At 40.5% G+C, this 15,554-nt stretch overlaps 1 protein-coding gene across 1 annotated transcript in view; it reads left to right on the forward strand.

Moving 5' to 3' along the window:
* Positions 1–15,554, forward strand: part of L3MBTL3 (L3MBTL histone methyl-lysine binding protein 3) — a 95,679-nt gene that overhangs the window by 59,189 nt on the left and 20,936 nt on the right. The window contains exon 17 of the mRNA XM_082669058.1: positions 6,200–6,349. Coding sequence (XP_082525184.1) covers positions 6,200–6,349 — 150 coding nt within the window. The remainder of the gene's footprint in view (positions 1–6,199; positions 6,350–15,554) is intronic.

Below are 15,554 nucleotides of genomic sequence, written 5' to 3' on the forward strand. Positions count from 1 at the left end.
CGAACCCTACATGTACTATGTTTTTTCCTATACATACATACCTGTGATAAAATTTAATTTATAAATTAGGCAGAGTAAGAGATTGGCAACAATAATAATAAAATAGAACAATTATAACAATATATTATATTAAAAGTTATGTGAATGTGGTCTCTCTCTCTCTAAATATCTCATTGTACAAATTTAATGCCTTTTCCAGTTTAACTCAATGCTTATTATACACTAACTTTCGCAGTTTGAGGTGTGACAGCAGTACTAACATGAATTTCTTTTTCTTTCTTCAAAATTTCACAGATAGAAGATTTGTTCTTACTGTAGAGTTTAGCAACCTCAGCATATGATTTTTTTCTTTCTTCATGAAGTCGAGAACTGTCACTTTTTCACCTAAGGAAGCACTTCACGGCTTCTTTGGTGTACCTGGATTGCCAGCATCACTACTGTTGCACTTTGGGCTGTTATTAAGTGCAGTAAGGGTGACTTAACACAAGCCCTGTGATACCTCGACAGTGGATCTGATAACCTAGGTGGCTACTAAGTGACTAACGGGCAGGATACACTGGACTAAGGGGTGATTTGCTCCCTGGCAGGTCAGAGTAGGACAGCGTGAGATTTCGTCACACTACTCAGAATGGCGCACAGTTTAAAACCTATGAATTGTTTATTTTTGGAATTTTTCGTTTAATATTTTCGTACCTTGGTTGACCTCAGATAAGTGAAACCACAGAAAGCAAAACCACGGATAGGGAGTGACTACTGTATATAAGTCCAAAAATTCATTAGTATGCTAAATTTCCATTATATATCTATAAATTCTTCCATTTAGTACATATTTTTGAGCAGTGGGTTTTTTTTTTTTAGTAAGATTTATTGAGCATTTATTTACTCTCTCTGAGCTTTGCACTAATTGTTTTACATGTATTGGATAACCTTCAAGCGACCCTATAATACAGAACTATTATTTCCGCCATTTTTTTGATGAAGCCACCATGGCACTCTAGAGGTTTTTCTAACTTGCCTACTTGACTGCTGGTGACGGGGGAGCCAGGAATGGTGCCCAGTCTAACTGTGCCCTTGACCACCCCCCTCTCACTGACTCTCAGGGCACGGCTCCCTGAATTAGTCACAGATCCAGCCTTCAAAGAACTCAGGGACTAATGGACCTATAAAAGCTGTACATAATTTTATTAAAATATAAGATACAAAATAGTAACTAATATTGAAACTTTGACATATGTACCTCTCTACTGTACAACCCCAAGATGTTCATTGAACCAAAGGCAATTTGCTCAAATTATGAAGGAAAAAAAGAAATCTTAAAAATGGGTGAATACTGACATTATGTTTTGGGGGGTACAATGAAAAATGTACAAAGAATTTTTTTTTTTGGTCTTCTGGGAAGAAAATCCACCTTGTAACAATGTCCATAATCTCTTTAGGAGTGCTGTAGGTCTGAGCAGAGAGGTTTGCCTGTCACAGCGAGGTCAGTGGTGACAGTCCTGTCCCCTGCCTGATGGCAGCAGCCATTCATTAAGGCTGCCTTTCCCTAAGTGTGCTGTGGACCTCTGAGGGTCCTTCACCTGGTCCACACCCATTTCACAAAGTTTCAGTGACTGTTTCTGGAATCTTTTTTCAAAGATGCAGTGTTGTATTTGCTAAATGAAGGGAGAAATTATGGGGAGGATCATGAAAGATGTTATGGAGAAATGTGATCCAAAAAAAAAAAAAATCTACCAGTATAATTGGAACCATAGTGGAGAATGACTCATTGTTTTCTGGAATGAGAGAGGAAGAAGTGTACCTCATGGCTTAGAAGCCATGCATTGATAAAGAAGTCGTGTTCATTGTGTTCATTTCCTTGTCACGTATCAGACATAACCGGCAGATCTGTATATAACTCTGGGGCAGGGATGCGATCCAGAGAACTAGTGTCAGCTCCTGCCTGTGTCCTATATTCCCTTCTTTTCAGCCCTCTCAGCTGGCTTTTCTTAGTCTCCCTGAATATGCTGTTCTCTTTTCAGCACTCAAAGCTCTTTATCTGGCAGGATATTAATCCTTACCAGTCACAGCCTGTTTTCCATTTCCTTGGTAGGCTTGTGGACGAGCTGCTGCATCATGGCTGTTCTTTAAAAGGTTCATTTCACTGGCGCTTAGTTTTGTCCTTACTGAGAATGCTGTGCTTAGGAAAACAACGAGAAAATTCTGCTTGGATTAATCTACTGAGAAACCACATAAATCAAAACATGCATTCTTTGCTTAGATAACAAGGAAAGTTGCTCTTTTGGCACGAATAATCAATTTTTTGAACGTGTAAGCAAAAGCCTGTGTTTTGACTAGCATGTGTTGTTAGAGTCTCCAGAAATTACAATAGTTGAATTTGATCTAAGAAGTGTTAGAAACAGAAATGTGTTCTCAACAATGAAATGTAAGAATGTGATGTTTTTCAATGTTGAAATGTAAACAATCAGTGAGTGAGTTGGATGTGGATACGGTGTTCTCATTTCTAGGGATGTTCAGGAGCCAGATGACTTAATTCTGTCTCTAGCAAGGCAGCATTAATATTGGTTGTGTCATGGTGTTTCCCTTTGTTGATTCATTCATTTGGCCTACCGAGAGGTCATAATGGGAGGAGATTAAAGGATAACTAAAGTTATATAAAACTAAATGTTCTACATACCTAATGCCTTCAGAAGTAAATGTTTCCTCTGTAAGGTTTATCTTGGTGAAATTAAATAAGAAGAGAAAAAAACAGAGAGTACTTCCTGCAACCTTAAAGGATATTTATAAAGTCCACGGAGAGTTTTAAAAAATTAGTAACTCTGGATTTATACCTGCAAACTAGAGTCATCATATTCGTTCAACATCCATCCATTCGTGGAACAAACACTTACTGAGTGTCTGCTGTATGCAGATACTGGGTTAGGTGATGGACTGTACAGAGGAGAGGGCCCCTACTTCTAAGAACAGTGTGGTACAAACAGATTTTTGGAGAGGCATGAATGAGTAGCACTCGGAGGGAAGCATCAGCTTTTCCTGAGGGAAGCAGAGAGCCTCCATAAATGGGGCATATTACGGAGTTTTTAATGCTATTGTTTATTTTTGCTGATGGTCTTTTACACAGTAGGGGTTAAGTGTTACTCTTCTCCTTTTAAAATAATAATCCTAGGCAAGATTTTTTTTGTGGCTTCCTATTTGTGAGGCACTTAGATCTGTTATCTCATTTAATTCTCTCAGCAGTTCTGTAAAGCTGGCACTGTTCTAATCTCTGTTTTACAGAAGTAGGAGGAGAGATTTAGAATGCTTGAGAAAGTGCCCAGGATCAGAGAGTGGCAGACCTGGGATTCAGCCCAGGCTTTTTTTTTTTTTTTTTTTTTTTTGCGGTAGGCGGGCCTCTCACTGTTGTGGCCTCTCCCGTTGCGGAGCACAGGCTCCGGACGCGCAGGCTCAGCGGCCATGGCTCACGGGCCCAGCCGCTCCGCGGCATGTGGGATCTTCCCAGACCGGGGGCACGAATCCGTGTCCCCTGCATCGGCAGGCGGACTCTCAACCACTGCGCCACCAGGGAAGCCCGCAAGTTCCCTTTTTAAAGCCTCAGTTTCAGCATCTATAAACTGAGCATTAGAATAGGAGTGACTTCCCAGGAGTTAGACGAGGTCATGCAAGTAAAGCACGCAGCCCGGGTAACGCGCTCAGTCTGTGGTAATGTTTGTCGTTGTCATCTTCGTTTTACAAATGAGAAAACGGAGTCCTCCAAGTTGTGCCCGCTCGTTGTGGATAAAGCTGCAGAGCACATCTAGAATCCTGAGTGATTATTCTCAGTTGTAAATCAAACCATATCATTTCTTTATTCAAAGGTCCTCCAATGGCTACACATTGAACCTAAAATAAAAATATGAACTGGTGACTATGACCTGCTAGGACCTACATAATACTTCCCTGCCTGCTTCTACACCATCTCCTGCCCTTGATCACTTCACTCTAGCCTAGCTGGTCTGTCTTTCCCTTACTCATGCCTGGCTTTCCCTGTGTTGTATTACTCTTCCCATTTCCTGGAATGCCTTCTTCGGAGAGGCCCTTCCTCACCGCCCCCCCTGCAGCCCCACAGTCTCTCTTACGTTATATTCTGGCTTTTGTCACTATGTGGGGTTGTCCAGTTTATTTATGTAGATCATGTATAGCCCATCCCCTTCTAGAATATCAGCTCCATGAGAGCAGACAGCTTGTCTTTTTCATTTTGACTGTGTTTCCCATGGCTAGAAAGGTAATTAGCATATCGTGGTTACTTGATAAATACTTGTCGATCAAATGAATGAAATAATTCAAGAGTGAAGTTATCTAACCATTTTAAACTTAGTTTGTCATATGAAAAGCCTTCCTTGTGGGTTACTGTAAAGATCAAGTAAGATACTGAATGTAAAATACTTAGCATGGTGTTCTATATATAGTAAATGCTCTGTAAATATCACTGGTTTTGTTTTTGTTATTGTTGGGTTAACATTATATACATTTATGCCAACACATGATCAAATGTTATTTACTTTCCTCTTTTGCATAGATATCAAAGTAGCATGTAAGTAAAGAAAATAAAGATTGTACTTTTGCTTACAAGGTATCTGTGATAAATTTTATAGACCATTATCAGAATCACTTGGGAGCATTTGCAGACTCTTCTCTCCTCCCAGGAGGATGTGTCAGATTCTCTTGGTAGAGGGCAGAAAGTCAGTGTTTAAAAATTTTCCCTAGGTGATTATCAACATTCCAAATAGTACCTAACCTGAGGAAAAGAATATGCAAGACACTAATATAATTTACCTAAGTCCCAATCATTTCCAGATTTCAGGAGGCTTCCTAAAAACCAAGGGGCAGGGCTTCCCTGGTGGCGCAGTGGTTGAGAGTCCGCCTGCCGATGCAGGGGACACGGGTTCGTGCCCTGGTACAGGAAGATCCCACATGCCGCGGAGCGGCTGGGCCCGTGAGCCATGGCCACTGAGCCTGCGCGTCCGGAGCCTGTGCTCCGCAACGGGAAACAACAAAAAAACAAAACAAAACAAAAAAAAAACCAAGGGGCAAGATAGGGAGTTAGTTGGAGGGGCTGATTATGTATTGAGATAGAGGCTGCCCAGTTTTTCTGGAGACTGGAAAGCTGAGGCCCAGGCACAGGAGTATGCTGACTTAATGCTGAATTAACAGTTAGTGACCTAGATTCCCTTTGCTTGGATAACAGGAGTGATCCCCCCATGGAATCTGAGAGACGAACCAGTGGTCACAGATAGAAGGGAAGGGAGCTAGATGGGTCATTATCCAAGTTGGCTTCTGGTCCGTTTTCATATTAGGGATGGGAATAGCTACAGATTGATTTTTTTTTCCTAGGATATCAGGTATACATATGGGCCTGGAGACAGGAAATGGGGGGAACCTCCTTCCTTTGTAGGGTAGCAGCTGTTATAAAGGAAATTAAACAGTTTGTGATGGCCCTAGGCGTGGAAGATCACTTTAGGAAGGGATCTGCTCCATCTGTCAATCATTCTGTCTCTGTCCCACCTCTGTCACCCACCCTTCTATGTTAAGCATTTCTCTCTTGGGCTGATGGTTCCTAGAGATATGCACAGGCCCTGCCCTTGGACAACACAGGAGGGAGTCCTTCGGTGACCATCGCACACTTCCAAAGACTGCATTTAAAAATCTAATGCAAAGACATATTTTCTATCAGAATATACTTAAATTATGTTTGTTTGTTTGTTTGTTTTAATTAATTTATTTTTGGCTGTGTTGGGTCTTCGTTTCTGTTCAAGGGCTTTCTCTAGTTGCGGCAAGCGGGGCCCACTCTTCATTGCGGTGCGCGGGCCTCTCACTATCACGGCCTCTCTTGTTATGGAGCACAGGCTCCAGACGCGCAGGCTCAGTAGTTGTGGCTCATGGGCCTAGTTGCTCCGCGGCATGTGGGATCTTACCAGACCAGGGCTTGAACCTGTGTCCCCTGCATTGGCAGGCAGATTCTCAACCACTGCGCCACCAGGGAAGCCCTTAAATTATGTTTTAAAGATAAAATATTTCACACTGTATGTTTAATCTATGTAAATATATATATCCAGTTAAATTTTTGCATTTTATATTTTTAGCTTGTCATTTTAATTGGAAGAAGTAATTATGCTCTAACAGGAGTGTTCTTTTCTTTCGTTTTTTTAAAATTTTAATGTTTTAGTGCTGCCACCTGTCCCTATTCAGAAATCAATTTGAATAAAGACCGAATTTTCCCAGACCGCTTAAGTGGTGAGATGCCTGCGGCTAGTCCATCATTTCCAAGAAGTAAAAGGGCAGACACAAATGAAATCTCTTCTTCTCCTGAAACCAGGTAATTAAAGTGGAAATAGTAGCGTTATTTAGAGGTACTGTAGTTGGAAGATTTTTTTTCCTTAGGTGATTTATGTTTTGTAGTGATGTCTTCTAGTACATTATTGAAAATGCACCTGACTTAACGTGAGGCCGATGGTACTTATAAAAGTTTGTCCAAATCAGGCAGGATATCGTATTACTTGTTCATCTTTTAGTTGAACTTGCTTGATGTTAGAAGTTTGGAAATCCCCTTTTTATTTCATGCCAATTCATACTCTGAATGAACGGATCAATATTTGTATAAAAGCATCCTTTACAAAGAAGATGGTAGATTCCCTGTGAAAAATGGACATTATTTCTTTTTAGTGTTCATTATATGCCAAGTACTTGCATCTACATTATTTCATTTAATGATTAGGATATTTGTTGTACTGTATGCCCAGTCATTTGGTTTTGATATCACTTGTAGAGTTGAGTTGGAATGTTTTAACCTCCGTGGATTATTAGGTAAAGAACCAAGTTTTGTTTGATGTTTTAAGTAAATGGTCTCTGCCTTTATATTAACTAAAGATATTACTAAAAGAAAGCATTAATAGAAAGATGATCCTTAGGTTTTGGGGCTTTCTTTTATGGAGAGTTTTTAAAATCTAAGACACTGTAGTTCTTTGATTAATATTTTGTAACTTTTGTTCTCATGGATGAACCAAGTGAACATTTGAATTAATAAATCTGATTCTTGGACTTCCCTGGTGGCCCAGTGGTTAAGAATCCACCTGCCAATGCAGGGGACATGGGCTCAATCCCTGGTCCGGGAAGATCCCACATGCCACGGAGCAGCTAAGCACGTGCACCACAACTACTGAGCCTGCGCTCTAGAGCCCTCGAGCCACACTATTGAGCCCGTGTGCTGCAACTACTGAAGCCCGCACACCCTAGAGCCCGTGCTCCACAAGAGGAACCACCGCAATGAGAAGCACATGCACCACAACAAAGAGTAGCCCCTGCTTGCCGCAACTAGAGAAAAAAGCCCGCGCACAACAATGAAGACCCAACACAGCCAAAAATTAATTAATTAAAAAAATTTTTTTTTAAATCTTATTCTCAGCTCACAGCAGTGTTATTGGAGTAATGGCACTTAAAGTATCAAAATCCTTAGAGAAAAGCAGTTTCGCCCTATGGATCCGGGAGAGCTGTAACTTCTTTAATTATCAACAACAGTGGTTTTTTTTTTTTTTGGCTGTGTTGGTTCTTCGTTGCTGTGCAAGGGCTTTCTCTAGTCGTGGCGAGCGGGGGCTACTCTTCATTGGGGTGCATGGGCTTCTCATTGCGGTGGCTTCTCTTGTTATGGAGCACGGGCTCTAGGCGCGTGGGCTTCAGTAGTTGTGGCTCAAGGGCTCTAGAGCGCAGGCTCCGGTTGTGGCGCACGGGCTTAGTTGCTCCATGGCATGTGGGATTTTCCCAGACCAGGGATCGAACCTGTGTCCCCTGCATTGGCAGGCGGATTCTTAACCACTGCGCCACCAGGGAAGTCCCTGATGATTTGTTTTTAATCCTTAAAACCATGACTAATGTAACATAAATTCATTTACCCAACTCAGTGCCCTGTAACGATGGCATATCACTTGAGGAAATTTACTTTAAGACAAATAAAGTACTAATTCACATAGTAATAATTGCAGAAACAGAGTTCATTGACTCACAAGGAGGTAAGAATATCTGAAGTTTAGATTTCAAAAGCTGAGATATTGTTTACAATTTTAACAGGATACTCTGAAGGGCTAGCAGTTTCATCTCACAGGCTTTTCAGTAACTTTCTGGGCTCTGGGCTGGATACCTGGGTCCAATTTCCTCACAGCAGAAAGACCTAGTTGGTTTAGATGATTTTTGTGGTCCTTTTTAACTCGAAATATTTGTAAGAAAAGAGTAATTTTTTTCTTTCAGTTTTATTGAGATATAATTGACATATAGCACTGTGTAAGTTTAAGGTGTACAACATAATCACTTGACTTACGTATATTGTGAAATGATTACCACAGTAAATGAACATCTATCACCTCACGTACATCCAGAAAAAAAGAAAAAAATGTTTTTTTTCCTTGTGATGAGAACTTTTTAGAATCTACTTTCTTAGCAGCTTTCAAATACACCATCCAGCAGTGTTAACTGTAGTCATCATGCTGTACATCTTTAGGACTTATTTATTTTATAACCAGAAGTTTGTACCTTTTAACCGCCTTCCTCCAATTCCCCCTCCCCCATCCCCTGCCTCTGGTAACCACAAGTCTGATCTCTAGAAAAGAGTGACGTTTATAGTGGCTCTAATGATTCCAGGGATCTGTTTTCTGTGAGTTTGTGAGCATGGTTCTTCACGTCATCACCCGTCATTAAGGAGACAGTCTTAGAGATTTTAAGGTTTCTATCGTAATCCATGGCACATGTTTGATATCTAAATAATTTTTACATTACATAGATTTTTAGCCCATACTGTCTTTTGATTCAGTGAATTTTAACTTGCCATTACTTCTCTGTGAATTAATATTTACACTTATTTGTGTTAAAGTTAAATTGCTTCAGGGGTACCAGGATTTGGTAAATGAGCGTTATGTTATTCATGGTTTTGAAGACTTTGTTCAGATTTCTTCTTGTCTTCAACTTCCCAGGTTAACTATTTTTATTTTATTTATTTATTCTGACTTACTTATTTATTTATTTGGAGGCTAGTAGTAACCGGAGAGATTTGATTAGTTATACGTTGTCGAAGGAAACATGAGGGAGACAATCCCTTAATGATCCCAGACTTTTTAAGGTGAACATTTTTGACCGAGATTTTTTTTTTGCTTTACTTTTTATGCTAAGTATTTTTAAGAAATGATTACAGACATCATGATATTTCAATCTAAGCACTTCATTATGCATAAGAACAACATTTCCAAAATAGCCAAAATAACATCGATTTATTTACTTTTCTAAATACAGATTTTATTCTTTTAAATTTTAAAACATTGGCTTCAGATTATTTTATTTTTTTTCTTCTCCAGGCAGTCACTAGTTCTCAACAACAATCAAAATGATACGTGGTATTTTAGATATAAATGATCATGGGGTAGCAGCACAGCAGATGTTAACACATGAAAGGTTGTTAACAAAGAAGCCTCATCTTACGGCTTGAGGATGGTTGATTTAATGTAGAATTAATAGAGTTGCAGTCATCTGGCTTCTTTGCTTTAAGTGAATCTGTATGAACATATTTAATTACTTTTTCCCTTTTTAATATTAAAAAAAGTTTTTTATTGAAGTATAGTTGATTTACAATGTTGTGTTAGTTTCAGGTGTACAGCAAAGTGAATTAGTTATACCTAGATCCACTCTGTTTTAGATTCTTTTCCCATATAGGCCATTTCAGAGTATTGAGTAGAGTTCCCTGTGCTGTACAGTAGGTCGTTATTAGTTATCTATTTTATATATAGTAGTGTGTATAGCAAACATAAAATTTTTTGATCACTGATTCTTTCACCTGGACTTAAGAATGAAATCGTGAGCTGTGCAAAGCTCTGAGAACAGTGACTGATAAGCAATAAGCCCTCAATAAATGTTAGTTTTTATTAGTGCTGTTGCAAGAGGAATAGGTTGCTTATTTGTTTCACAATATTTATTTCAGAGGAGCAAAGTAAGGCTGGCCCATTTTTTTTTTTTAATATTCCTAGGTTAAACTTTGAGTAGAGAGTACTCAAACAAGATGATTCTCATAATGTCAGATTACGGTCTCTCCTCTTTTTCCATAATCATTGCTCACGTAGATGGAATTTCCCAGTCAGGTTTTAACACATTTTCTTTGCATCCTTCTTAATAACTTGCTAAAAATTGGTTGCCAGACTCTACTTTTTTTTTTTTTAAAAAAAAAGGCATTTGGCACAGCAAGAGACAGTTGCACCCCCAGAAGCAGACCTTGAGACAGAGATTTGACGGCAAGTGGTTTATTTGAGAGGTGAGGAAAACGCCACTAGGGGAGTGGAGAGGTGAGACCGGGAAGGAAAGGCAGCCAGTAAAAGCTTCATTGTCACCCCAGCTACCACTGTGGACAGCGGGAACACAGCCCTGCTGGGGGCACTGTGGGAGGCTGTGTAAAACACACATCTCAGGTTTTCCCACCATAGGGATGAGGGAGCTGAGCTATTTTAAAACACGAGTTCCTCTTCGGTCACGGAGCTAGGCTTCCAGGGGAGGAAGGATGAGTTAATTTCCCCAGCACGTCCCCTGCCGCACAGCAGGCAGAGCGGTCAGAGCCCCAGTAAATCCTGTGGGAAGGCAGAGCAGGTGAGAGGTAGGTAGGAGTCGGCCGCTGTGCACTGAATGGGGGAGCGTGTGGCTAGGAGATATGGGCCAAGCCCTGACAATGTCTGCTGCACCAGCCCATTCACCCATTTCAAATGCCAGCCAGTCCCCAGAATGAAGTGTGCTGGCGTTGCTTGTGATCCAGGAGCAGACATAATAGGGCCAGATAAATGAACAATGCAAGGAATATGTATGTCCTTTCCATACCATAAATGGTATTTTTTTAAGGGCCAGTTCACAGGCCACCTGCTTGGGATAGACCCATGGACAACCAGTGTTCCATAGCAATGCTTCCCAAACCTGACTCCACGTCTGATTCCCTGAGATCTCTAAAATTCAGATTACAGGGCCCAGCCCAGGCCGCCAGAATCTTTCAGGCTAGAGCCTAGGAGTCTGCATTTAAAAAATTCACTTGGGAGTATATCTTCCTGCTTAAAATTTTCCACGACTTCCCATTACCCTTGGAATTAAGACCCTAATTCTGAACATGGCCTACAAAACCAGTGTTATCTGGCCCCTGCTGAACTCTCCAGCTTTTTCTCTACTAGGCTGTTTTTGTTTTTTTTTTCGCGGTACGCAGGCCTCTCACTGCTGTGGCCTCTCCCGCCGCGGAGCACAGGCTCCGGATGCGCAGGCTCAGCGGCCATGGCTCACGGGCCCAGCTGCTCTGCAGCATGTGGAATCTTCCCGGACCGGGGCACGAACCCGCATCCCCTGTATCGGCAGGCGGACTCTCAACCACTGCGCCACCAGAGAAGCCCTCTACTAGGCTGTTTTTAAACTTAATGCTTCAGCCACCTTGGTCCTCAAACATTCTTTTGTCTCTACCTCGAACCCCCATTCCTACACTTTCCTAGCGAGTCTCTTACCTCTCAGGCTTCAGGTTAACTCCCGTTTCCTTAGGAAAGCTTTATCTGATCCTCCAGACTGTGGGTCAGATTCCTCATTATTATGCGCTTTTGTGTCACACATCCCAACACAACTGACACTTCTGTGTAAATACTTTCTCTGAGTCTGTGTACTTTGCTCGATGATAAGCTCCATGAGGGCAGAGGCCACGTCTTCTGTGATTCTGAGACGCCCTCAGCACCGAGCACACTACCTGGCACTCAGTGAGGTTGGAAGGCCACCATGAATCACCCACCAGCCTTCAAAGGAGATGTTATCAGTGACATAGCCTAAGAGGCAACTGCTTCATAACCTTCTTTTTATTCCAGTACAACTTCCTACTTTCTCAACTTTGTAAAATCCCCACACTGGATATCTAAGAGGTAAATCCCCCAAACACATACCTACACTTGTGTAAATTAGGGCAGTGTTTCCCAAACTGTTGTTTAACTACCTGCCCACGTAGAAAATGGTACTGTGGAAATGACCACATTTGTATGACACAGAGGGCTGCCTCTGGCTGTCAAGAGCTGGGGCCACAGGCAACAGTATCTCAGAGCACTGGTACCCAAGGGTCAGGGCATCCTAGCTGGGAAGCTCTGCCTCACATTAAGAGGGCTCTACCTTGAGTCCTTTTGTAGGTGTGCTGAATGTTTGGGTCTATTTTCCTACAGAGACTTGTCAGATGGGTGGTCAGCTGATGAATGAATTCCCAGTGTGTATTTAGATAGAAATGTGAGGACGTAATCCTCTCCCAGTTATCCATTCATTCATCAGACGCATAAGAAGTGTCTGTGCCGCATCTAGAGCTTTCAGTGAGATGTTCTTACTTGGGAGAGCAGCAGCTCATCTCTGCCCTTGCCGTGCTGCTGGCAGCAAGGTGGTTAGTCTGGGCTCTGCCAATCAGTGGAGGAGCTTTTCCTGGGGACCAATAACCTTAAGTCTCTATGTGTCTACAGCTGAGTAAAAGAAAGTTTATTTTTCTCTGTATAGCTGTATAAAACCTGTGGGTTTCAAACTTTGTGTTGCATCAGAAGTATCAGATGCTTGTTAAAATCCAGCCTTGGAGGTACCATCTCCAGAGATACTGATTCAGAAAATGTAAGCTGCATCCCAGTTCATTTTTAACAAGCATCCCCAGGTGATTGGATGCAAGTGATCTATAAACCAGGCCTTGAGAATCATTACTGAATATAAAGACCCTTTTGCGGAGTAATGGTTCACAATGTGTTACCAAATAGAGAACATTGGTGTCTATCCCACATAGTCTTGTACTCATGAAATATATTCTAGAGGTGCTTGTAATTGTGTTTCTAAATTAGGTGCTATCGCAATTAAAAACCACATCATGTTTTAAGGTTCCATGTTGTTTATGCCTGCTTAGGGATAACCACAGAAGTACAATAAAGCATTTTAAAAATACCTGCTAATGCTTGTATTACCTTGCAAGGCAAAGGTAATTACTAACCTATATCCAATGAAAAAATTCAATTCACTTCTTTATAGGCCATTAAAACCTACAGCTTTTCAGGTTGTAGGTCTGGTGTTTGTACTCTCAGAATTACATGGAGCAGTGACAGGAATTGCAGCTTCAATCTAATTCATATATTTAGGATGAATCAGATTTGCCCATCTGTACCCCATGAGAAGGGCCCTGTGAAACAGATGGGAATACAGGCTAACATAAAATATGGAACTATAAGCATATATACATCTCTTTATTTGCAAAACTGTAAAATCTAGTAGTATAAAATTAATTTAGAGCCAGAAGTTCTAAAAGATTACAAAAGTTAATTAGGACTCTTCAGAAACTTTGTTTTGCTTCCTAAGGTTTTCTGGTCCTGAGGGCTTGATGTTGACACTCAGAAAGTTCCTTTAATGATTGGTCCTTCCCTGCCTATTGTAAAGCCTCTTCCCCCCTTTTGTTGATGGGCTGCCAGATATGGATTAGGAGCTGTGGAAATTTTCAAATATTCCAGTTCTTGGGAATCTGAGTCAAATCTATGTAGTTGTTTGTGTGCACCAGGGAGAAGCTGGGTTTTGGTTAAAACACTCACAGTCCTGATGCCAACGGCTGTGACACAAGGCAACCATTCAGAGTGTAAGGAAGAGATGACTGTGTTACTGTTGATGCCCGGGAAGTTGTTAGAACAATATTGTAACAGAGTCTGATTTTCTCTCCCTGAATAGCACTTATTCTTGACTCAGGAGACTCTTGTATAAATAGTAGAAAAGCAATGATATCTGTTCTTTTTCCTATGACAGCAGCGTGAAAGCAGTGCAGTCCTGCTCTTCTTATGCTACCTGATCTTTATGTCCCAGATCTCACCTTATTGGTTAGGGCTTTTCATTTTATAAGAGAACTGATTAATTAATTGATGAATTCATTTTACTGGGGAGTTTCCTTGGCATCTTGATAACATCCACTATTATTTACTTACTCATTATATCCCTTTCTTCACTAACATATGTTCCTTATGCTAAATTTTAATTTAATAGCCTTATTAATCAAAATGTTTTATTTGTAGTCATTAGATAAATAGTAAACTATGCTTATCTCTCCTGGGCTGTGTTTATGAAAACTCTATTAAAACTATTGTTCATGTATAGTCTCAAAAGGGATTTAATTATAAAAACTCTTTATTCGAATGTTACCTATAGACATGGAAGTTTTAATTGCACTGGTTCTATTTGCCATCTTTTCCGAATCCCTTTGAAGATGGTGACCTCCTTATCCTGAAGCCATAAAGCACAGTCTTCTCTTTATTTGTAGGGGGCATTTTGGAGACAGTTCAGGTTCTCTTTTACAGTACCTCTAACATACAACCTTGAGATTCCCCTTCTCTGATTTTTTACCTGTGAGTGACCTCAGCCCAGAATTTTTTTTTCCAAATGCTGGGGGCACGCAAAGAGACATCATTTTAACATTCAAAATAGGAAACCCTACATTTTTTATAGCTCTCTGTACATTCACTGTGTCCCCACTTGTTCTTGGGGAGTACAGGTACTCTGCAGCTCTGACAAAGCCCCTGTGAGACTAGAATAAGCTCTTCTGGAAAGAGAAGGATGGGGAGGTTTTAAGGTACGAGCCAAGCCAAACTCATGCTGGAGTCAGAGAGCTGGCTGCAATCCCTGAACTGAAGCAAAAGAATTGTTTCAATATTATTTTTAACAAACTGATGACTGATTGAAACATAACGGGCTAGGGATTGTTTTTAAATGAAAAATAAAATTGAAGAAACAGCTGTTGGCATTCAAATGCGATCCTGTTATTATGTATTTACTCTTCTAATGTTTGTTTCACTAATATTTACCACAAATCTCATTTGAGTAAGATAGTAAGACATCTAAAGCATGACACATAATTACACAGAAAAAGAGAATGCTGACTCAAAAAGAAAACATTTTTCCATTTGAGTGTATTCCACTGTCTTAATTAAAAGCCTAAAGAGTATTGTTGAGTAAGATTTTAGTTATGATCATATTTCAATTCAGGCTAAAGAAATGCTGAAATAAATTGGTTGTTGAAAATTCTAAAATCCCAAGAGAAATTGCTGTGTTCCAGACACTCTTCTAGGTGCTTTTAGCTATGTTAGATCATTTAACCCTCATAATGCCTATGTGGGGTAGGCGTTATTATTACATCCCCATTCAGCAGACAGACCTCTCGGTTACAGGTTACACAGCTAGTAAGTAGCAGCCTAGGCAGTCTGACTGTAGGCTGGCTCATAACCATTACTCTAAAGGCTGTTTTAAAACTTGAGGGAAACAGGTTACTTAAAGAAAATAGGTGTCAGTAGATAATTTTATCCTAAAATATAAGTAATTCTTAAATAGTAATAGCTGCCACTTATCATGCTCCTACTTATGTGTCTGGCTGTATGCTAAGCACTTCCTATACATCGTTTTATTCAGTCCTCAAAAAGCCTGTGAGGTAAAGGATTTATTATCCTTGTTTTACAGAAGATGCAGCTGAGGATTAGGGAAGTTCAGTAAGTTGCTGA

This window comes from Grampus griseus, assembly GCF_964374135.1.
Source record: "Grampus griseus genome assembly, chromosome: 13".
NCBI classification, from domain to species: domain Eukaryota; kingdom Metazoa; phylum Chordata; class Mammalia; order Artiodactyla; family Delphinidae; genus Grampus; species Grampus griseus.